This window comes from Littorina saxatilis, unplaced genomic scaffold (assembly GCF_037325665.1).
Source record: "Littorina saxatilis isolate snail1 unplaced genomic scaffold, US_GU_Lsax_2.0 scaffold_194, whole genome shotgun sequence".
Taxonomy (NCBI): Eukaryota; Metazoa; Mollusca; class Gastropoda; order Littorinimorpha; family Littorinidae; genus Littorina; species Littorina saxatilis.
This window is the reverse complement of record NW_027129665.1, coordinates 126,724-152,800: the sequence shown is the minus strand read 5'-3', so window position 1 is coordinate 152,800 and position 26,077 is coordinate 126,724. Positions and strand designations below refer to the sequence as shown.

General features: G+C 39.3%; 1 protein-coding gene across 1 annotated transcript in view; it reads left to right on the top strand.

The window, feature by feature from the left end:
• Nucleotides 1-23,086, top strand: part of LOC138957889 (uncharacterized) — a 50,550-nt gene extending 27,464 nt beyond the window's left edge. Inside the window, exons 6-8 of the mRNA XM_070328925.1 lie at nt 13,552-13,727; nt 19,546-19,686; nt 22,733-23,086. Of these exons, the coding sequence (XP_070185026.1) occupies nt 13,552-13,727; nt 19,546-19,686; nt 22,733-23,011 (596 nt within the window). The 3' untranslated portion in view covers nt 23,012-23,086. The remainder of the gene's footprint in view (nt 1-13,551; nt 13,728-19,545; nt 19,687-22,732) is intronic.
• Nucleotides 23,087-26,077: the final 2,991 nt, after the last annotated feature.

The following is a 26,077-nucleotide window of genomic DNA, read 5'->3' as shown; positions in this document are numbered from 1 at the left end:
ATCAACATACCTATTTTAAATAATATTATGTTGCTTGGATAAATATCTAAAATTGTCCAGTGCATTTCTCTCAATCTCGTTTCAGTGGTCACTTTCTTAACAATAAGCCAGTGCCACTCGGTAATTGTAACATTAAGTCTATGTAACCAAACATTCATACAACAGGGATTCTGATAATCTTTACCTAATATATACTCTTGGAACTTGCGAGCTTTATCCAAATCGTCTCCATTTAGAAGTCGAGAAATTTCGGAATTTTCCGACACCAACACGCGATCTGAATTTCGCATAACAAATAATTTAACCGCATTATAAACCACGTTATACTGAAAAAAAAAGGGAGGAGGTGGACCCAACAATGTTTTCAACTTGCTGAATTGGTAAACAATCGTTGCCGACCATAAAGTCGGCTACATGTGTCCTACCATGTTGAGCCCAAGATTTGAAAAAAACGAAAAATGTAATATTAGTTTGTGTTGAAGTGTGCAAAATGCTAAATTTGTGCAACCATACTGTAAAAAGTAATTACAGTTTAACACAACTTTTACGAAAAGTTCCAGTACGACCAACAAACTCATCAGAGAGCCATGATATTTTACAAACTATTTTGCAATTGTGTTATCAATACTCATGAAAAATGTAAAAGCAATACAACGAGCCATTGCAAAATTACAGGGGTTTTACCCACGTTTCCCTCAACATCATCTGTAGAAGAATGTGAAGTTTAAAGCTTAGCTTAAATAATGTCCAACAAAACCCCAGACTCTTCTTTACTCAAATTTTGCAACTAGCATTGTAAATAAGCCTATAGAGATTACAAAGATCAATGACTGTAAACCAAATAATGAAGGCTCTTCCATGGCCTGTTGTCTCTTTCTTTTATCACAGGCCTCCAAAATCAAGTCTTGAACGGCCGTCTTCAAGGTCTTGACCTGTGGCACCTGTACAGCTTCACGGAACAGCCTCTGCATGACAAAACAAAAAATAACATGAACATCAAACAACTATCATTGATTTGAGACAAGTCTAAAGTTTATTTCCTGACGCCTGTAAACTTGCTAAAATTCATACAGACACACAAACTTGCATACACACCATACGCTTTTACAACACACCAACTATACTTGAGTGAGGAAATTACAACACATTGTAATCCTTGTAGAAGAGAAGTAAAAAAAATACCTATACTTATATTTGTTTTAAAGTTACCTTTACTATGACTTTTTATTTGGGGGCCTTCGGAAATTCATAATACATGTACTATGACATGCAGACGCATATGTGACGACTTCATACCGTTTGCTAACATCCTTATTTCGTATGTAGTCAAAAATCCATGACACTGACAAATGAGCTCAGGAACTTGGCTTCTAGCAATTTAACGTGAAGTGTAAAAGCTTTGACAACTATCATTCACATGTGAAAACATGGCAAATTTAAAATTGATTCCAAAGAACAAAATTTGAGACAAAATTAATAACTTGTTGTTTTGTTGACATGGATTGTATCTTCTTCCTAATAGGACCAGGATGATTTTACAAATTATGAAAAACAGCTCACTGTTGATGGCTTTTAGTCGCAGCGTACACCATGGTCTCTTTCCCTGCCCTCCCCCAGAGCCCTATGTCAGCAACCTTGTAGCCTATGGAACACCTTCGTCATCACAGCGTCAGTAGTCGTCTTTAGTTCAGGTCCGCCAACCACACTGAGCTCATGGTCATGGATCTGAAACAAACAGAACAAGCCAACTGAATTTCAAAAATCAAATATTCAGACAGCTCTTATTCTCATACAAACAATTCAATCTGGAAGCATTATACTGTCACTTGGAACAACAAATTAATGATAGCACTTGCTTTAAAAAAAAAGTTGTCAGCGGAGCAAATGGTGATTGAGTGTAGCATTGTCTTAAAATGTGATCACACACCTGAATCAATCATTCAATGCTATCTCACACATTTTCACGTGGAAAGCACAAACATAGCTATGCCCATAAGAGAGTGTCAACGGTGATACTATTCAGTGTGGACAACATTTTCTGGCCCATAATCCGACGCCTACACGAAGTAAGAATCAGAACTCACAAAAAGGCACTGTTTCTTGCTTGTGATTATTTGCTTGAGTGTAGCACTAGCAATTTTGGACTTAAGGAAACAGTGTAGCAATTTCATTTACAATAAAGCAAGCATCCCTGAAAACCTAGCAGATGCATGCTCTGGCCACAGAGCAATATTTTCATTACTTCTCACAGTCACAGATGCAATGATCACAGAAAAACAGCAATGTATTTGGCTTGTCTAAAAGTGGTGCATGCATTTCCCAATCCACAGGAGAAAAAGAGGCCGATCATTGTGCGTCCCGATAAGCATAGTTTTATCATCAAAATGTGTTGGTTAAATTCACAAATGTGACCAATACGCATACAACTTGAATTCCCTGGATAACGGGAAACTGATCATGACTGAGAACTGATGAACAGTTAAAATACACCCGTGAACCGTGATGACATCTGGCATCCTCCAAAAAGCACACATTCAAGGTAACATTTAAAGCCTAAAGAGCGTCTAACAATAACATGTCACACTCACAAGATCTTGCTGAATTAATCTGGGTAAACTAGCACTGGCATGACTGCTCTGCTTCAACAATAACATTAAAAACCACCTACCGGTACCACTGATGTTCATCTTGCCGCTCTGCTCTGGTCGTAGTCTTGTGTCCACTGAATAGAAGAAAAGAAGAATAAAAAGTCATGTATATGAAGCAATACATATTTTAGACAATCTGTCGGCCTGAAAAGAAACCATCAGCACTGAAAACCAATCTGAGCAAATGTTCAGATTACACGTGACATCTCTATATTTTTGGATTCAGGAGAAGATGAGGAATATAATGCAATCACTTTTAAAGGGGCATACAGAGTGGCATTTGATGTGGAAAAAAGATGTAGGGATTGAGCAGTTGGAGATAAACATTTTTGTGTGTATTTTCTTGAAGCAGATTTCATTTTTTTGGAGAAAGAAGAACCAACACACACACAAAATCCTTGTTTAAAGTTAAACTGACCTAACGTGTTCCTCCAAACACTAGAACTTTTTGTATTCATTCAAAAATATTAATAAAAAAGGTTAAAATTAAAATTAAATTTTGCAGACTTCGGAAGAAAAGTTACTCTTCTCTGGCATTCCGGGGACACAGTTCACACTTTCTCATCAATGAAATACACACATGCCTGTGTAAATTAAAAACAAACATCAATAAAACTATTAAAATAAAATAAAATTAAATATAAAAATAAAATCGACCTACCGCCCCACCCTATTTTTTTCCCCTTTACTGGAAACGATAAATTTGTTTCACTAAAACAGTAAAAGAGATCAGCATCTGGTTATAACTTAAAAGAATAAAACACAAAATAAGCCAAATTCACAAAACAAAAATACGCTGTTGCATGTGTCACAATCAATGCGGCACTCATTGCTATCGAGCCATACCTGTTCATCTTCACCTCACCATAGGGACGGAACGACAGTCTGCGTTACTGGCATCGGTGGCGGTGTTGAGGTCACTGTCCATCTCAGCTTTCTTCACCTTCAGTTCAAACAAGCAGTAAGCACCGTCATACTCATAGCTTTCTGAAAAATAAATACTTGAAGTTAAATAGGATCACATTGATTCCCAAACCTAACACGCAAACATCAAAACTGGAATATTAATTATTAAACATAAGCATCTCAATTTCACTAAACTAGTACATTTATTATCTCTGTGATGTATTTTTTATTTCTCTTTCAAAAAAATATTTGTTTTTCAACTTTATCACTGCACACACTGACACAGCCTCTGCCTGCCTCTCTGGTCTATGCATGCCTCGAGAACAAGGGTAATTTCTCTCTTTTCCGAGACTCAGACACAGAATAATCCACTATGTTAGTATGCGGAACTGAACTTTGAACATCTGTGGAAAAATAAAAAAAGATACAAATTAAAAAAAACAGATATATGATGAGTCTATTACTACTAAAGCTCCTGACAACTGCTGCCACAATGACTCGACCAGATTAGGAACCAACCAAAGTTCACCAAGAAACAGACAATGAGACATAAAATGATAAACGAAAATTCAGTTTTTATGGTGCCGTATAAATTTATGCGACCCGCGAATCGGGATTCGGATGGCATTTTCACTCTTCCACAACTCCTTAAAAACAAACCACTGCATCAATCAACTTTATGTTTTTGGAAAAGTTAGTTCATTCATTCATCTTTCAGACAAAACAAACATGAATGAATAGAACAGTGTTCTTCTGGGCGAAAAAATTCGAAAGTGTGAGAAACTCTCTCTGCCATCAAACTCGAAGCCGAAGGCCGCGCGCAATCAAAAATTCAAATTCCCAAATCTTTACTTCAGTTGATCAACTTACCTATTCTTGAAAGAAGTCAATCTTCATTTCAGAGAGAAGGATAAGATTAACTTGCATCCAATAAGCAAGTCAAAAATACAAGTCCATAAGAAGAACAAGTCGCGTAAGGCGAAATTACTACATTTAGTCAAGCTGTGAAACTCACAAAATGAAACTGAACGCACTGCATTTTTTCACAATGACCGTAGTCCGCCGCTAGTGCAAAAGGCAGTGAAAGTGACGAGCCTGTTCAGCGCGGTAGCGGTTGCGCTGTGCTGCATAGCACGCTTTACTGTACCTCTCTTCGTTTTAACTTTCTGAGCGTGTTTTTAATCCAAGCATATCATATCTATATGTTTTTGGAATCAGGAACCGACAAGAAATAAGATAAAGCTGTTTTTAAAACAATTTCGGAAATTTAATTTTAATCATAATTTTTATATTTTTAATATTCAGAGCTTGTTTTTAATCCGAATATAACATATTTATATGTTTTTTGAATCAGAAAATGATGAAGAATAAAACAAAAGTAATTTTGGATCGTTTTATAAAAGAATAATTTTAATTACAATTTTCAGATTTTTAATGACCAAAGTCATTAATTAATTTGTAAGCCTCCATGCTGAAATGCAATACCGAAGTCCGGCCTTCGTCGAAGATTGCTTGGCCAAAATTTCAATCAATTTGATTGAAAATTGAAGGTGTGACAGTGCCGCCTCAACTTTTACCAAAAGCCGGATATGACGTCATAAAAGACATTTATTGAAAAAGACGTCTGGGGATATCATACCTAGGAACTCTCGTGTAAAATTTTATAAAGATCGGTCCAATAGTTTACTCTGAATAGCTCTACACACACACACGCACAGACACACAGACACACAGACACACAGACACACACACACGCACACACAGACACACACACACACACACACACACCACGACCCTCATCTCGATTCCCCCTATATGTTAAAACATTTAGTCAAAACTTGACTAAATGTAAAAAGCAAAAAAACGCCGATACATGTGGATTGACAGACTTCTAGCCAACAGGAAGTTAGTATGTCTGACAGACAAGGGAAATAACTTCAATAAATTGCTATTTGCAGTCAAGGTAACAGTCTCCCCTGGAATTAAACTTTCATCTATAGATTTTCTTCCACAGCAAAATAAAATAAAATGAAAAAATGCTGAGAACAAATTTTATGTAACCATTAACATCAGCCTTTATTTTGAATAGATAATTAGTTTCAAAGTTACAATAGTTTACATTTTTTTGTTTAATCTGCATTTTTTTAATGTTTGTATATGTTTGTTATGGGTGTTCATATAGATTTCAGTTATCTGTTCTGTTCATATATTAATTTTATTATGCTTTGCATAGATTTTTCCATGACATTATTTTGTGGAAAGCTGATTCCTACAACAATACCAAATCCCCATTACAATAATAATAATAATACACGCTTAAATAATTATAATGATAATACAAATTAAGATAATCATTATATTTCATTTAAGATAAAAATAATCAGGATAAAAATTAAACAAATAAATGTTAGTAATAACAAAATGACTAGATACAAATTAAATGGGAAAACCATTACATAAAATAAAAATATTCTATTAAACTTTTAAATGTATTTCTTAACAGAAACTGTCTAAAGATATACTGAAAAATAACGGATTGAAAGTTTTTATGCAATTTATTTTCTGAAAAAAAAAAGTTTTTGAAGAAGAATAACTATGCGTTACCAAAATGTAAAAGTAAATATTTTTTTTATTTTTTTTTATAACAATCTCAAGTTTAATACCACATTCTACACTTAAAACAAATAAGCAAACGAACAAACAACAAGAGGCGAAGCCTTCACGGCTCCCGTAAGAAATCAACAAACAGTAACATAACACAAACTCACTCACTCCGTAACACACACACACACAAACACACACACACACACACACACACACACACACACACACACACACACACACACACACACGCACACACACACACAGTTAAAACTAACGCATCATATCAACTCCATGTTTAATTTTCAAAAGAAGGCAAACAGATAAAATGACTAGGGTAATGGGTTAGGTACCTGCCATGTGGGCACTTTTTCCACTGCTGTCCTCAGTCCTATACTTTTCATCAAGACTTGTCACCATGCCGAGTAGATCTAAATTCGGAAGTCTTCATGTGGCTGAGGCATATATCTGACATAGCGTCGATCTTGTTGTAGGTTAACCTCCTTTCTGAAACAAATGGCAAAATGCGATTAGTTATGATGACTACAACCTACACAAATATAAACAGTGTTTTGAAACAGAATAGTCAGGTTATACAAGCCACTTTACCTATGCAGCATGGTAACCCTACAATATGCGAAACATGTCGACTGCAGCAGCCTGGTTCTTAAAATAATTCTGACGGTCAACACAGCCAGAAATGCCAACAAAGACAAGAAAGCTGTTGCAAGGTAAGCTTACCAAACGTTACATAGCGAATCATATGATAGTGCGTAAATGTGACAAACGGATTTGCACATAATTGTATATTGGAGTTATGTGACGCAGGTGTATAAAATTTCATGGGCCACAAACTTTGAGTGGGCACCGCACGGTGGAATGTCACTCGTGCAGTGCAGTGCTGTCACGTGTGAGATGTAACCAATCAAAGAAGAGTATTAACTGAGGTCGCGTAGGGAGAGACCGTGGACAGCAGAGCTTTACAGACCGTTGAAGGGAAAAGACAGGTCTCTTTTTTGGTAAAGTTTCTCACCGGGCGCTGGGAGGTCGGTTGGACTCGTGCCGCGGAATTGAATCGCAGGATTCAACTGCTGTGTTTACAGGTATTTATTGAATTGTATTTTGCTCGGAGATATTATTTTGCTCGGAAATATTGACTTGAGAAATGACCGGGAGAGTCATGTGTGAATTGGCTGAAAAGCGTGCGCTGTTGTCAGCCATTGTTGAAAAGGGAATGTTTACATGTTTTTCGGAAATGAAGTCGCTTATGAGTAAGCAGGTGTATATACTGTAACCGCATAAGTTAGTTGACGGTAGTGATAAAGAATGTCAGAAAAGTTTATTCAGGTATGGAGACTTATGGTAGTTTAAACTTGTGTATTTTAGCATCAAGGGCCGAGAGGGTCGCGGAAGTGGGGAGACGAGACGGGAGGTTCCGCCTTTACGTCCTGGGGCGTGAGTTGCGGGAGCGCAGGAGGGAGTCAGCGTGAAGCGCTGAAGAACGGGGACCCCGTCCCATTCCACCACGCGAAGACAGTTTGCGTGGGTGGTATGGACCAGTGCGTGTCACTGTAGCGTGTGAGTACGACTGGAAAAACGTAACCAGCGAGAGAGCTGTGCGGAGATAAGTTCCCCAAGTTAACAAACACGAGACGTAGAGCGTTCGTGACTTTTTATCTGTGTGTAACAGAAATGACAATTGACAGAAGTATTGCCTGAGACAATGACTTCGTGTGTAGTGAGACAGACAGGCTCTCACGGAACAAAGCTTGAAGTGTTCTACGTGTGTGCACGTGAATTATAGACTGCATGAGAAAGTAACATGTGTGTATTTCTGTGCAGCTAGATTTCTGTATCCTGACAGAAATAGAAACTTTTATGTTGAGTGAGAGTGATTTGTAGAATGGATGGGAAATAATATGTTTATGTTGTGTTATTGAATATTTCAATAGAGGTACAGGGGCAAAGGGCCGTATCCGTGTTCTTGTCTTTGTGCCTGGTTGGAGTGTTGTGTGTGTGTGTGAAGGCTAGATAGTAAACAGAGAGAAGCACGCACAATTTCTGATAGGAGTAAATATACATACATACAGACATACACACATAAATTCCAGCCGTAACAGTAAACAGCAAACAGTAGATCTACAATCAAAGAGAGGATCGAGTCTGGAATGAAACGCGATACAGATCTAGCATTCAAAAACTGTCTTTCACGTTCAAGGAAGTTACAGACAAAACCATGACAGTGCATGTTTTGAATCTGAGGAAAAAATCGTGATCATTTTGACTTTGAGAACAGATTCATTCCGTTTCCTTATATCTGCATGTTCAAGTAAATGGTGGACAGTTTTTTTCGGGCAGAGTAAACTTAACTTGAGACTCTACTGCAAGTCTTGAAATTCACATAAATCGAACCACGAGCAAAGACATCCAAACAATACAGGCACTTTAGATCAACTCATTTCACTAGAGGTGACTGCCTAGCACTGTGTTTGACATCCGTGTCTGCTGAAATAAAAAGAAATTAAAACAAAACGGATTAACAGTAGGTGACACGTTATCAGAGTGGAAGACACTAGATCTGTCTCTGAACTTACCGGGATACGGCTGCAAGATCGACACTGACTGCCGCGCTTTCGACAGCTCTTCCTCGCGTGGACATTGGAAACACGCTGTGCAGATCAAATTGTAGGAAATCTCCCTTTGGTATCTTCTTTATTTACTTTTCTGGAGCTTAGAAACCGAACAACATGAAATCGTCTTCCCCGGCGAATCGGCGAGGTGAGAACTGGACCACAATCCTTCGCGCGACCCCTGACCTGATCTTGACACCTGACCTGCCGTCTACATACCAAACACGACACAAACCAGTCAACTGCTTGTACCCCTTCAAAACCCCCCACCACCCGTTTTCTTTGGATACACGCTTTAACTACACACATGCCGACACAATGTTGATCATTGCTTCAATAATTTGAAGATGGTGCTTGAAAATTAACCACGTGAAATGAGTATTTCGGTGTTTAGCCAAAAATGTTAAAGTTTCTACCACAGACATACACACATACGCACGCACGCACAGACAGACAAAAGTTAGCATCGCATAGGCTACACTTACGTGAGCCAAAAAACGAATGCCAACGACAGCCCTATTCCAACTCTGAAGTCATAGGGGAAAGTCATAGTTGAAAGAGAATCCTACCGTTCATTTTACAGAATTAGATCAAGACAGAGAACGCAGAAAGGCACGAAAGGAAGTAGGATTGAGCAAGGATCCGACACACCCAGGCATCGCTGGAGCTGACCAGGCCACTTCTGGTCGTATTTAATTTTTGTTTTTATTTATTACAAAAAACAAGTTAGTGTCTTTATAATCCCATTGCTTCGTACTTCGCGTTGCTTCCTGAAAGTGGCAAGCTAACAGGAGCTCGCTACACGACGGTTTAGCACTCCAAGTATTTGCGAAGTCAACTTCAGGCGCAACCAAGGACCGCAATAAACAATCAGAGAGCTGTCTTTACTTTTTCATGGAATTACAGAAAATCCTTACTGTAGGATAAATACCAAATACAACGGCCTAATTGGCAGGGCAGTATTTTTTTTTTGGGGGGGGAGGGGGTGGGAGGGGGGTGGTGGGGGGGCTGGAGGGTGAATTAGTTGTGACGATTGACACAAGCGGTGTCAGTCACGGAATCAAGTCACCAAAAATTCCAACGCTGCACAGAAAGCAGCCAAGCTGTTGATTTACGCGATGTCTTAAAGTGGGAGGATGCACTGGACATGTGATCCTAGGGTCGCAGGTTTGAATCTGGGCTTGAAATGTACACGGGTCAACTTTAGGTGCAAACTCAGAGATGGTAATCATGTCTCGCCCCGTGTCACCACTGTGGCACGTAAAAGACCTCGGACATTCTACTACAATTGCAGCTGGATGATTACACCTCAAAACACGCTCACACCTGGGTAACGCGACTCTTCAGCTGCTAGTAGCTTTCCACTGGGAGAAAGCGACCCAAATTTCCCTACCATGAGATAATACATTGTTGAGACAAAATGCACAGGCTTAATCGGATCTACGGTAATTCGCAAGAGAGTTTAGGTAGAAAGGGAAGTAACTTTTAAGCACAATATTGGCAGTAGTTGTCCATAACACGAGCACAACAGGTTTTTACGGACATATGCTCACTTGGAAGTTAATGAAATTCGTATCGGAGAAGAGATCGCATGTTTTTTTAATATGTTTTGCAAATTTGAAGAAGTAAATATTTGTTAAAAACATAAAATATAATAAATTATTTTATGAAAAACAAGCATAAACACACGGTATAAGATTAGGAAAAACAATAATTGCAATCACCTTTTTCAAATCCATGCGTGCTATACACTGCGTGGTGAAGTCGTTTCGAATGCGACAATCTGCGTAAAAGTTGGCGAAAAGTAACGCGCGCGAAGCGAAGGTGTCACGAGGCCGCATCCCCGCATGAAAAACGCAGAAATAACGCATGCGTCATGCAGAATCATGCTGGCTGGGTAGGCACAACAGCTGAACCAAATCAATTTGTGTGGGTAGAAAATAAGTTGTTCTTCAATTTGCGATCAAAAAGGTGGTCACTCTTTCTTATGTTTTTCAAGCTAGATCTCTAAAACTGTGCACACTCTTAGGGTTTGATGAAGTGACCCTCGTCAAATTTTGGGGTCACAGCGGAGTCAAGTTCGTTTCATAAAACATAACGTTAAGGGTTTCTCTGATGTTTTTAAGCTAGAGCTTTGAAACCTTGCACACTTTTAGGGTCTGGTAATCTCCCGACTTGACCTAAGTTTGATTGACCATCGACAAGTTTGGGGTCACAGCGGGTCATGTTCGATTCAAAATAACTTAATAACATTGACGTTATTTCAGGTGTTTTTGAAGCTAGACCTTGAACACTTCAAGGGTTTGGTAATCTTTCAACATGACCCTAGTTTGGTTTACCCCCGTCACATTTTGGCGTCAAAGCGAGGTCATGTTCGTACGAACTTTACGTTGATTTTTTTCTCAGTTGTTTTGGGAACAAAAGCCTCGACATTCCACACAATTGTAGGTGTTAATAATCAGCAGACATGACTAAAAATGTGGCTTGTTTTCATCAAATTTCAGAGTCACAGCATGAACATGTTTGCTGGAGAAGATTTTCACCCCTGAAATATCCACTGAGCTATCAAGAAAATAAGTCTTGAGGTCATTAAGCTTAATGATATCTGTCATTGTTTGATTTGGTCACAGTCTTGGCTAGACTATTGGTGATCACATCATGTTATGTCATAGTTTCAGAAATGAGGTCACGTCACGCAAGTGTCTGAGTATACATATTTTTGTCTGGGCTAGACCAAACTCAATTTGGTCAAGAAAATCAGTAATTATTATATGATTCTTGATACAAAAAAATCTATTTTTTCGAAATTTGGTGGATGTTGAGTATAATCAGGCTAGTTAGTGGGAAGGAGGTACCGCTTTGGGGTTGTGCAAGTTAAGTTTGAATATGTGAAATATTCTCAGAGTTAAATGACTAAATGGATTAATACAGGTTCTCTTTATGAAACTGGAACAGGTTTATTTTTTTTTGGGGGGGGGGAGATGGGTGTCGGAGGGAGTCATAGGTAGTGGAGCCCTCCTTTTAAGACCTACACAAGCCTGAGAAAATCAAGTTTTAAAAATGGGGTAAACTTACAGAGGTTATGAACAGAATATCTTAGAAAACATGGTCTCGAAAATGTCTTATCGGGGATTGGGGGTCTTAAAAGGGAGGGGTCGAGTCTTCAATGGGGTAAGGTCGTGCAGGGAGGGGCGGGGGTAACGAAGGCGAGTCGTGTGTAAGCATTTGCTTTTCTTTTTTGTAACTTTGATATAAAAGGGTAAATACAGCTGCTATGGGTTCTCGTATGCTGTTTCAAGAACTTCTGCACAGAATGTGAACGCAGGATGCACGTAAAACAGATAAAGTGGCTCCCATACTTTCTTATTACAAATTGTCTGCAGTTTTGAGAGAAAAACATGTGCAGATAATTTCACACGCACAGCTCAAAAGGTGATAATCTGCTGTTTTGTTCATGTTTGTCAGTCAGGACGTGGGGGTTGGGTTGGGTTAGGGGTACATTTTGAGCAAAGTTTATATGGTTACACCCTATTTTTTTGTGGTTTAGGTACTGTATATATAATGAACCTACCTGTGCACAAGTTTGGTAATTTGGTAAATGAACGCAAATGAGTTATAACACTTTTGCCACTAAATTTATGATTATTTTTTCTTGCACGGCTTCGCCAATTCTGGATTACATTCCACATGCATTGTGTCAAGTAACATTTATGGTATATTGGTACGTTCTATCCATTTTTCAACACAATAACATGTATCACTTATTATATGCAAGGCCAAAAATGTCAATGACGATCACATTTTTGGAAATCAAAGTGATTAAGAGAAAATCGTATCGGACCACTCCTAAATACAAATCATTAAAACATGTTTATAATGTCTGCATAATAGTTGAAGGAACCTATGCACACAATTTAAAATGAATCTGACCCGGAATTTGAATATACTAGTATGTCCTTAATTCATTGCAAATTGTGTCCTCTGTCGACCAGTCACAGAAGCACACCCGACCAGGTATGCCTGTACGGTCGGTACTTCATCCGCGTTCATGAAATCGGAACCTGTGTTGTTGATTGTTACAAATATATCCCCTGTTGGTACACTTCCATAGCAATAGGACCCAATCGCCTAAATAGGGCTGTGTAAGACTATACAATCAAAGACCCCTTAGATCCCCCCAACAGTCTTTCATCATAGTAATATGGGACTCTGCAAACGCAAAACACTCGCATATGACTTGTTAACATCATGTATCCCTACGAATATTGGCCTGTTGGTTTGTGAATTGTGGATTGTTGACTGTTAAAGTCACAGTCCCTCTCGTGAACTCAGATCTGGCAAGGCTTTTTGCACGTTATAGGACCATCCCTCTATTTGTACAAATACCAAGAATCAATACCCTGATCGAAGGCTGTGGTGACTTGGGATTTTTTTAATAAATGAATCTCATAAAAAAAAACATTCCATTATGCGTAGTTAGCACCCAGGCTGTTCATGTTTGGCATGTGATTAAGTGGAGGGATAGTCGTATGCCAAGCAAACGCCTGGCAAGATCTGAGAGGATGTCTTTTCACGATAAGGAGTGTGCCTTTATAAACATCATATAGCTTTATGAGTACACATTAAACAACAATTATTTCATAAAGTTACGTGCACGAATACGTGTGTGTGTGTGTGTGTGTGTGTGTGTGTGTGTGTGTGTGTGTGTGTGTGTGTGTGTGTGTGTGTGTGTGTGTGTTGTATTTATTTATTTTTTTTTTTTTAAGGAAGTTGCCTGCGTGTTCTGCTGGTTGGGCAGACGGGCGCAGGAAAAAGTAGTCTTGGCAACACTCTTACCAACTTACATGACAGTCAACAAGGGTTTATAGTCAGTCGCCGTTTGGGGAGTGAGACGATATTCTGTGAATGGAGAAAGACAACGTGGGAAGGTCTCACTATAGAGGTAAGGAGAACTCACATGTTTTAGACATATGCTGAAACACTGATGTTTAGCCTTACTGAAGAAACGTCAATGATACTGTCAGTCTTGTTATTAAGTGACGGAGTTTCGTGAAAGTCGACCAAAGCTTCCTCTACTTGACATTGGTCAACAGATCTTCATAGTGTTCCACGAGCTTAGTAATGGTTCTGCGAACGTTCTCGTTGGTAATGTGTTTGAATCTTATGTTGCAGTTCTGCTGTGAGGGTTCATGAAATGCATGCATACAGGAAGATAGAAAGAACCAGCGTAGAGAGGGAGTAGCTTCATTTTGGATTTGAGACTGATGTTCTTGTCCCTCCAGATTGGCTTTAATGTTGTCATTGATGCTGCTGATTGTGCAGTTCCTGCCAGGATTTCTGTCTTCTTACTGATGAATGGCTTCGCAATATGTGAACAGCTCAGCAGCTGATAGTTGTTGTCCGTTGACTGTGGTTTCACCTTAATTGGCTCTCTCTTGTTTGTCATCCGCTTTATTTTTGTCTGCGCTAATCTCCATCCCGTATCCGGAAGATGTTGCGTCCAGGGCGTTCACACAGGTTGGGGAGTTCTTCTTAACTTACAGTCAACCCGTCGATGTCGTAGACGAACCGAAGGTTTGTGATGACGTGACTTCCAATGCTGACTGTGCCAGAATGGCCTTCAAGGGCATCCGTCATTAAGCGTTCGCGAAAGATAGTAAACAGTGTATGTGACAGGAAACAGATGTGTGGAACCAGTCTCCCACTGAGCCCATGAGTACTTCTTTAATGTTGCCCACAATGCGTCACGCCACACCTTTTCAAACACTTTTTTGGTTGTCAATACAGACGTGATAGATGTGTTGTTGGTGGGTTGGCTGTATTTTTCACACAGAACAGCCAGGTTGAATATATGTTGTGTGGTACTCTTTCCGTTGCGAAAGCCAGCTTGTTCTTCAGCGAAGATGTCTGCTGTAAGCGGTTTCAGCCTGTTCAGGATATCTTTCAGCATTACTAACAGTACTGACATCATTGTCTAACGCTGTTTAGCCGAAAACAAATTCATTTTCTTTGAGGAATAAGACGAAATGAATGTTGTTCTAAATATTTTCAAGTAGATGAAAATTAATCTGAAGCATACCGAGAATCAGGACAACAAAGACGAGAATGGCATTACAACAGTACGTCCCCCTTTTTTTCAAAGCATTCTAATCATCATCACAACATAACTATTTTTACAATAGCCCGTCTCATCACAAAGATCTGCCCTAAAACGCATCTGTATAGGGCTTTTTTATGACGCGTAAAATAGAATAGGCAGGATATGCCAGTCTCACAGGGGCACTGCTATGCGTGGCCAATGCGGAGTTATGTTTTAGGTGGTTGGGTCCTGTCCTAAATATCGAAACCTACTCCGGTCGGGTCGGTATGTTGTAGGGATATGTCCTGATGTAGTGTGAATTTTGTTGTCTCTACTTGTTCTGATGTTTGGCCTTGATGATGGCATTGATTTCAGAATAGATGGTAGACCTATCTTCGTCCTTTTTTGCTGTGCCTGTTTTGCCAAAGAGGTGCAGTCTTGTTGCCGATCACGTTGCAGTGAAAAGTAAGCCATTGCAGAACGCCGTGTGGCAACTACAGAGGGAGGCAAGGGTAGAGGAGAGGTCGTTCAGGAGGTGTGCAGGCTGACCTTGATTTGGGCTGCTGCTGTTAGCAGTAACTGCTGTCTATAAGCTCTGTCGTTTGTGGAGTACAGGCCGGTAGCGAAGCAGATTATGTCTTTTCTACCTCTTAGCTACTGAATGTAGATTCCTGCCCCTTTATTCTAAACTGCATTCTCGACAAAAACGTCGGCGTACACATGGGTCCAGGACTCATGGGTTCTGGGTTTGGATGTGTTCCAGGGTGTGGGATTTGAGTTCAAGGCCTCTCTGACCATTTTTTATACCGAAACCAGTGATCTCTTTAGGTCGCGATCAAGGATCTCTTAGTGTCGCCTTCTCTGGCGGATGATGCTCCCTCTTTTCAGTCTCCCCTTCGTTACCTGGGATAGTCTGTCCTTTATGGGCAGTTCTTGCATCTTGAACTTGGCGGCCTGGGTAAGGTGATTTGTGTCTCAACGATCTTCAAGAGGCTGGAGCCATGTGATAGTTTCACGCTCTACTATCAGAGACACTTCATGGCCCATGTGGTGATGCGGTGTGCTTGGTTCTCCACATTGCTTAACCGATCAAAGTTGGACTTGGCTGTGGTGCCCCACGCTGTCATGCACTGGCCGGACTCTACCAGTGTACAGTCCTGCGAATCGTAGTGTCTGCGCCCCCAGGTCGTGCCTGCCATCTTCTTTCGGCCGCCCATTGAATAAAGCAAACCAAGTAGAGTTTTCGTCGTGGAAATGTTCTCGCTGTTTTTAGCACTATATTACACAAACACAATTCGGCCGCCCATTGAAAAGTTCGTTGTCACACACGTTAATTTAACGTACGCATATTCGTCCCCGCTCTACGATGTAGACACAGAGATTTTATGCGTTTCAATATACTTAACGTTTTGAGTGTGTCGATCCTTAAATGATTTGACCTTCTTGAAGAGCAATAACCTTGTCAACTCGTTATTGTATGATCATTTCGATGGGTTAAAACCAGAACCATTTTCCTCAAAATAACATGTTTTGCAGCTTTATAGTTATTAGACTTATAGTTACATGATTCTCACTTTCTGTGCAGGATTGTTGAAAATCTTGGATAATTGCGTATTTATAAGTCATAATTTTTTCTGGCTCCAAGCATTTCTCTTGCTCATCTTGGAAGCAGAACCCTCTAACTCTATCCAGGTTGGAAGCAGAACGTGCTAAGTTCAGTTTAGTCTGTTCTGCTACTGAGGCCTGTGGGGAAAGGGGAGTGTTTTACTGTGAGCCAGATGCAGCCATCGTTACCTGACCTCTTCTGCTTGCGGTGCAACAGTCACTTTTCCTGTTCTCAGCGCAGCCAGATAAGGGCACAATAGCGGTGGTGGTATCTGGTTCTCAGCCTCTCTGTGTAGTGTAGGATTTTCATTAAACAAAATTGGAATGATTTCAGAGAGTTCTGTGTGTATGTGTTTTTTTTGTGTTTGTTTGTTTTTCACTATGAAAAGTACCGGCAATTTAATTTGTATCTATACGTGTTGCGTTCATTAGGCCACACAATGAATGAATACATGAGTCCTTGATGATATTTTTGCATATTCTGGGTGGGGATATAGCTCAGTTGGTAGCGCGCTGGATTTGTATTCAGTTGGCCGCTGTCAGCGTGAGTTCGATCCCAGGTTCGGCGGAAATTTATTTTCACAGAGTCAACTTTGTGTGCAGACTCTCTTCGGTGTCCGAACCTCCCCCCGTGTACACTACATTGGGTGTGCACGTTAAAGATCCCACGATTGACAAAAGGGTCTTTCCTGGCAAAATTGCTTAGGCACAGTTAATAATTGTCTACCTATACCCGTGTGACTTGGAATAATAGGCCGTGAAAGGTAAATATGCGCCGAAATGGCTGCAATCTACTGGCCGTATAAAATTTCATCTCACACGGCATCACTGCAGAGCGCCTAGAACTGTACCCACGGAATATGCGCGATATAAGACTCATTGATTGATTGATTGATATTTTTGCGAGTGAATTGACATTTGTTTGTTTATGACAGTAATAAACTTTGAAAAACGAGTTCAACTAATGTACATTATAAGCTTTGCTTGTAAACAGAACATGCTATGTGTGAGGAGGCTGCTTCTGACTGCTGTAGCACAGGCCACAGTGGGGTCTGTGTGGAAGTCAGAAGCAGCTATGGTGCGCTGAGAACTGAGAAAAGAGCGGGAGTGTATTCTGGAAGCACAACAAATTATACCTTTTTTGCACATAAAAGAGTTGTTCAATTAAATTGATTACTAGTGTACATGACCAGTGTTTCCTCCAAGTCAAGTGTGTAAAGTATGAGAGCTACAATCCTGTGTTTACTATCTTTTATAACGGGTTGAAATCTTCAAGTGGCCATTTCTAAAAATGGTGGAAATCCAGTTCGGTTTGAATTAGTAGTCCTTTGCTGCACAATGAGCTTCAATTGACAGTCAGATGCAATCAGGAAATCTGATAGAGAGGTCAAACGGTACTTTATTGAGTTTAGGTGAGCGAAACTTTACCGATTTCTACATATGTGACCCTCCACAACGAAATGAGTAGCATGTCATCTCACGCGGTTCTGCGCTAGGCATAATATAAGTCCGGGGGGTGTCTAGTAACAGTGTGAGTGTTACCATAGTCGCAGGCTTATAACTCGAAAAGTTTTCTCTCTTTTCTAAAACGGGTTTCACCACTAGATAGAGAATAAAAAAACTCTTTCAGAAAATGTAAAAATATGACAATCATGAAAAGGTGACATGCGACTCATTCCGTGGTGGAGGGTCACATATATGGGTTCTCTGGAGTTGGGTACCACAGAGATAGATTGAAATAATAAGTTTGACAGTTTTGTTTGTGACTACGCTACTTTATGTGTGTCTGACTGTTGCTTGATGATGTAAAAGCTTTAAAACAATATTTATAATTAAAAGCACAGTTTTGTGTATTCGTACTTTGAGCGAAAGTGACAAATCGAGAGGCCATAATGGCGGGTAATTTGTGACATGCTGTTGGATGAAGCCAGTAACTCGGTCGTGCGGAATGTAAATAACACAAAAAAGCCCATGAACAGTATATAACTTATCATAATTGCATGCGTTTTCAGTAGAATGAGTACTGTTTGCAGAAGGTCAACACAATCTAAACTATTAACCAAAATTGTATGTGGTAAACTTCGTAACGTGTCGTTTCACAGCAGCCCGAACTGCATTAGCACAACACAGACCACGTACTTATCAGAAACGCACGACTATTTTTTTCTGTCAATACTTTAGCACACTTCGTAACACACGTGTAGAACACAAGATAAAAGCAAATAGCGTCCAGGATTGTTGCAATTTGTCCATTAAAAACCATTTGGTTTCCCCTTTTACCTGTTACGAAGTTATCGTTGTTTGTCCTGTTATTTCAATCAACATGGGTTTGTAGCGAACTTCTTTTGTACTAAACTACACATAATTCGTACGGAAATATATCTATGCACCCATTGTACCGTTGCATGGTAACGTCGCCACTAGCTGACGGTTTGACGTTTCGTTTCTCGACAGCTCGCTCATGTTACGAAGTTGATTCGACCACTCGTTGCTGTGCTAAAAGTAACATTATTTTCCAATTCACGAAAAAGCTTTATTTGCACATGTTTATGCTCACAGTGTCCCACAGATCATGTGAACACAGTGTTGATGAATTTGAAGTTTTGTTTTGACTCCCATGTCACAGTTTGGTACGCAGCTCCAGAGAACAACCCATATAGCTGAGATCTTTGGATTCAGCAAGTTCAAATAAATGAAAATTGCAAATGTATATACAAAACTAACGAAGCAACTTAACCAGGTTATTTGCTTACAAGTAACTAGTCCTGTGCAGCGATTAGTTCCTTAATTGACTATATTGCTAATGTGAGCCGACAAAAGTTGGCTACGGTCAGCTTCTTAAACTTTGTTTCTTCATTTTATTCTGTACATATTGATGTGTGACTCGATCAGCCGGATGTTTAAAACACTGCCGTGTCGATGATGCATTCAAAGTGAGCTTCATACCGCAGTACACTTTGAGTCTAGTAACCATTTTTTCTCAGTCTCATATCACCCCTTCTCTCAATACTGTCTGTTTGTTTCTTTCTTTTGTGTGTGTTGTTTTGTTCCTGTTTTGTTGTTTTTTGTTTCGCAGGTTACTGACACACCCGGCTTACGCAACAGTCACCTCCCCGAGTATATGATTCACAGAGAGTTGTCGAGAAGCATCGCTCTTTGCCATCCTGGACCTCATGTTATTATCTTCACGACACGATGCGATCGTCGTTTTACAACGGTAATCAAGGTGTAATAAAACGGTGCAAATTAGGGACAGGTAACACAAGAAAAGTCCTCTAAAGCGTTCATTTTGCAGGTCCTGTTGCAAGATGGAGCAGCGCTTTTGCATAACTTAACAAAACTCACGTTTAATAATAATAATAATAATAATAATAATAATAATAATAAAGTGTATTTATATTGCGCCTATCCCTTACAAAAAAAAATATATATTTGGCTCTAAGCGCATTACAACATGTGTAGGAACTTGGTACAATCAAGTCTGACAAATACAATAACACAATATACAGTCGGTCTCTTAGGTAAAACTGGGAAAAGCAGCTTCGACATTTAAACACTGCTACTAAAAAAATCCTCTAACAATGCATACTGCTTTACAATATGCATTTATGTATAAATATAGTTAAAGAACATCGAGTTAATAGGAATTAGAAAAGGTTCTTATGATAAAACTATCTAGCGAACGACGAAGAAAAAGAAGAATAAAACTATCAATGTCGATGTATAACAAGTCATTCAACGTAAATGGCCAAAGAACAACAACAAAGCAGTGATGATAAAACAGTTATACCCAATGGCTAATAACGAGGCAGAACTTAATAGTATCGACACAAGATTAAAACAAAACATATTCCTGGAGACACATTTATACATGTATCAAATAATCAATATACAAAATACAGCCCTCGCACACTCGCCAAGGCACGTGTAGTCGCACTCATAGTGCACATGAAATAGCAACCCGCCCCCAGCCGGCCCACAACGTTTCTGTTAGTTGTGTTGACCAAAACATTGTTGTTGCCAAGAAAATGTTGTTGATATAAATGCAGAGAATTTCTATGGCCTTTTAGAAGACATACAGTGTATCTTGTGCAGGGATCCAAGCTGTAAGGGATGTTGGTGATTTTGTATAATTAATGTGTACCTCTTGGACCCGATTATGTTTTTGTATTTTTTTTTTGGTTACGGGTCACTCTTGCTTATTTTGATTTTTGTGTGTATTTTAGAGTCTGCAAGTTTGCTTTTGCGAATTTGATTTCGGGGGTTGTCCTAGGTCTTTGGTCAACAGCATAAACACTAATTCATGAAAAACGAAAATCTTTATTTCTTACGTTAGGAGAATGAAGTACCTTTCTGGAAATATACTTGGTTTTAACATAACAGGTCGCATCACAAAGATCTAGAGCTATAAATATACCTGCCTACTTTTTTATGACGGGTAGTATTTCCTGAACTATCTGGTTAATTCTTCTTCATTCCTTTCTCTTTATAGGCGCGATAGGGAGTCTCTAATATCACCGGCATTACGTGCTGGTTACAGGTGAGCACTGGGCACTGAACTGCCCGGCCTTAAATGCAACATATAGGCTGCATTTGAAAAAAAGGAGGTTAATAATCTGGATAAAGAAACAATGAATCAAGAAACTAAAACCCAGATGTACATCTGCGGCTCCTAGGCAGTATGCATGCACACTATCTTGTTCCTACCTTCAGTTAACACTTTTGTTAAGTCTACAATTCTGGCCTATACTATCCTGAAAGTTTCACCTTCTCATTGCCGAAATACAGTGCGACGCTTATTGTCGTGATACCCTTGAACATTGTCACAGAACCTCCCGTTTCTGACCGCTGATGCGATTGACACCCAAAGTACTAGTAGTCGTAAAACATAAGAAATATGCGAGTCAGAAAAGAAAACAACCTTTTTCTTTGTAGATAATTGATTTGATGTTCTCATTGTACGTAAAAGTAGCCACGTTGTGCCTATTATTTTGGGGGATTTTTAATTGGTTCCTTACGATTTGGGGAGGTTGATTTTAGGAGTACCCTTATTTGAGCGGAACAGAATTAAATCCTTGATCCGAACGTAGTTTCAGATAGTCTCATTTCATGAATACATCTGCCGAAACACTGATCAAAACAAACAAATGTTGGTTCTAGAAAAGAACACACACACACACACGCGCGCGTTTTCTCATCGACCAGAGCTTACATACAAACAAGTGGAGGAAGGACTGGATGAACTCGGTGGACGATTTAAATCGCCCATTTAGAAAATGGCTTCGCAAAACGTCAGCAGTGGGCTCAGCCTGGTGATTAGTTTGCAGGAGGAAAAAAAAATTCAGTATAGCTCAGATTTTTTGCTCCCACCCCTGCGACATAACGAACATGGCGGAGTCAGTTATTCGCTACGAGTTTCCAGTTTGCCCGAGGTTAAGGGCGCAACTCTTCCACAACGCGTGTGCAACCCAAAGTTATTTCCGGACTACGTCTATTCAGTGCATGATTCTTAGTCATTCATCCCCCGGATAGTCACAGAGAGACCTCAACTTCTACCCACGTATGTAGTCTGAGTTAGTAAGGGAACATAGCAGCGATGGACGGTCTTCGTCAATGAAAGAAACAATCGCTGCACAGGGCTGTTTATCTTTTGAGCAAATAAGCAGGGTTTTCTCGTGTGAGGTAACTTGCAGTGTCACAACAGAAAAGTGGTACTAATTGAAGTTACCCTACATTCACTAGTTGACACGGTCACATATCTTAAAGTAGCTCAGAGCAATGAAGGACACAACCAAAAGGAAAGTAATGTATTATGAAACGAACAAACTCCTTCCCTATATCACAGAGCGAAGGCGATGCGGTCGTTAAACTAATAGTTTCAAGGAAGGGGTGATTGTGCCTCTGTCATATAATGCTAAAAATAGCAAGGACATTTCTGCGACCGAACACTCTGCTATGTTCGCTTTTTTTTCAATCGGCGGTCGTGATTCGTATTTGTCAATGCATTCGGATTCGCATGCGAAAGTGCAAATACTAGCCATAAGATCCTTATAACAAAGACTGCAAGAATGTGCTGAAATCGTTTAGCAGCGCTTGATTCTTTTAGAGTGACCGACTTCTAACGTCACGCACCCACCACCGTCGAAGACCTACCACCGCTGCTGTGTTCCTCTAGTATTAGTCGAATGCTCAATTTGTGTAGTGCCAAAGTTTTCTTTTTTTCAGATTTAACTGTGTAAATGTGTATTAGAGGGCATTTTCAGGAGGAGTTCCACGCATACAATTTCATCAAAGAGATGTTTGGGGCTGCAATGACGAAGCACTTGATCGTGGTGTTCAACGGCCTTGATGTATTCATGGATCACAAAGATGTTCATGGTAACATAAGCACGTACGCACACACAAACAGACAGATACACAGACCGGCAAAGTTTAAACTTTCTTTGTTTAAAAGAGGCTTTTGCTGCCACACAGCCTTTTTGAAAAATAGCAATCCAAAACAAAAACAGTTGAGTAAAAATAGGCAATATAAGCTTGAATAAACTTGTTTCGACTGTTTTATAACATTTTCGGATTGAAGGGTTTTCTTGCAGGCATCAGTCGAATGAAGGTTCAGAATAGGCAAAACGTAGCAACTGTGGTATAAAGAAGATAGACTTTTAATTACCGAACCATTACAGATTATTTCTTATGACTGTCTTGTTGAATATTGATGTTTTGCTTCTTCGAGTGAGATTGATGTTAACTGCCTTAAAGATCGAAAAAGGATGTGTATGTTTCTGTTATGTTGTGTTGCCTTTCGAAGACATTGATTTTAGCCTCAATGTATTTCATGTACGGAAAAAACAAATTGGTGCAAATTATTTCGTCTGTCGACCAGTCACAGAAGTAAATCTGCGAGCACTTCATCAATGGCGATGAAACCAGAACCACGTTGTTTTTGTTTTTTTAAATATACAAGATATTGAGCAACTTCTGTTGTAATATGGACAAATGATCAACAAAGGCCTGTGTAAGATTATCCAATCACTGCCCCTTAATTCCCCTATGTGTCTATTAGAACACCACTAAATTTTAATACTGTATGCAACAACAAACAAGTCGCGTAAGGCGAAAATACAATATTTAGTCAAGTCAAGTAGCTGTCGAACTCACAGAATGAAACTGAACGCAATGCCATTTTTCAGCAAGACCGTATACTCGTAGCATCGTCAGTCCACCGCTCAAGAAGAGCGGGGTAGTAGTTGCGCTAAGAAAGATAGCACGCTTTTCTGTACCTCTCTTTGTTTTAACTTTCTGAGCGTGTTTTTAATCCAAACATATCATATCTATATGTTTTTGGAATCAGGAACCGACAAGGAATAAGATGAAAGTGTTTTTAAATTGATTTGGACAATTTAATTTTGATAATAATTTTTATATATTTAATTTTCAGAGCTTTTTTTTAATCCGAATATAACATATTTATAATGTTTTTGGAATCAGTAAATGATGGAGAATAAGATAAACGTAAATTTAGATCGTTTTATAAATTTTTATTTTTTTTTACAATTTTCAGATTTTTAATGACCAAAGTCATTAATTAACTTTTAAGCCACCAAGCTGAAATGCAATACCGAAGTCCGGGCTTCGTCGAAGATTACTTGACCAAAATTTCAACCAATTTGGTTGAAAAATGAGGGCGTGACAGTGCCGCCTCAACTTTCACGAAAAGCCGGATATGACGTCATCAAAGACATTTATCAAAAAAATGAAAAAAACGTTCGGGGATTTCATACCCAGGAACGCTCATGTCAAATATCATAAAGATCGGTCCAGTAGTTTAGTCTGAATCGCTCTACACACACACACACACACACACAGACAGACAGACAGACAGACAGACACACGCACATACGCCACGACCCTCGTTTCGATTCCCCCTCGATGTTAAAATATTTAGTCAAAACTTGACTAAATATAAAAAGATTTGAGTGCACATATGGTAGTGTCTATAAAAGCAACAAGGAAAACTCTGACTACCCCAAAAATAAAATTCAAACAGCTCTAAAAAAAAAACAAGTCGCGTAAGGCGAAAATACAATATTTAGTCAAGTAGCTGCCATTTTTCAGCAAGACCGTATACTCGTAGCATCGTCAGTCCACCGCTCATGGCAAAGGCAGTGAAATTGACAAGAAGAGCGGGGTAGTAGTTGCGCTAAGAAGGATAGCACGCTTTTCTGTACCTCTCTTTGTTTTAACTTTCTGAGCGTGTTTTTAATCCAAACATATCATATCTATATGTTTTTGGAATCAGGAACCAACAAGGAATAAGATGAAAGTGTTTTTAAATTGATTTGGACAATTTAATGTTGATAATAATTTTTATATATTTAATTTTCAGAGCTTGTTTTTAATCCGAATATAACATATTTATATGTTTTTGGAATCAGGAAATGATGGAGAATAAGATAAACGTAAATTTGGATCGTTTTATACATTTTCTTTTTTTTTACAATTTTCAGATTTTTAATGACCAAAGTCATTAATTAATTTTTAAGCCACCAAGCTGAAATGCAATACCGAACCCCGGGCTTCGTCGAAGATTACTTGACCAAAATTTCAACCAATTTGGTTGAAAAATGAGGGCGTGACAGTGCCGCCTCAACTTTCACGAAAAGCCGGATATGACGTCATCAAAGACATTTATCGAAAAAAAGAGAAAAACGTTCGGGGATATCAATCCCAGGAACTCTCATGTAAAATTTCATAAAGATCGGCCCAGTAGTTTGGTCTGAATCGCTCTACACGCACGCACGCACGCACGCACGCACACACACACACACACACACACATACACCACGACCCTCGTTTCGATTCCCCCTCGATGTTAAAATATTTAGTCAAAACTTGACTAAATATAAAAACACCTGTAGAACATTGAAAGTAATTGTTGTTGCATGTGCTGGTTTGGCAATCTTGGGGTCAGAAACAGGAACAGACTTACGCGTATTGTCCGCACTGCTGGGAAAATCATTGGCATCGATCAGGTCCTGATCCAGATCAGATCATTCTGTACCTGACTTGATCCTCTTTGGTTTTGCTCTTGTTGCTGTTGTTTGTTGATACTCTTTTTATATTTAGTCAAGTTTTGACTAAATATTTTAACATCGAGGGGGAATCGAAACGAGGGTCGTGGTGTATGTGTGTGTGTATGTGTGTGTGTGTGTGTGTGTGTGTGTGTGTGTGTGTGTGTGTGTGTGCGTGCGTGCGTGCGTGCGTGCGTGTAGAGCGATTCAGACCAAACTACTGGACCGATCTTTATGAAATTTGACATGAGAGTTCCTGGGATTGATATCCACATACGTTTTTTTCATTTTTTTGATAAATGTCTTTGATGACGTCATATCCGGCTTTTCGTGAAAGTTGAGGCGGCACTGTCACGCTCTCATTTTTCAACCAAATTGGTTGAAATTTTGGTCAAGTAATCTTCGACGAAGCCCGGGGTTCGGTATTGCATTTCAGCTTGGTGCCGTAAAAATTAATTAATGACTTTGGTCATTAAAAATCTAAAAATTTAAAAAAAAAAAAAAATTTATAAAACGATCCAAATTTACGTTTATCTTATT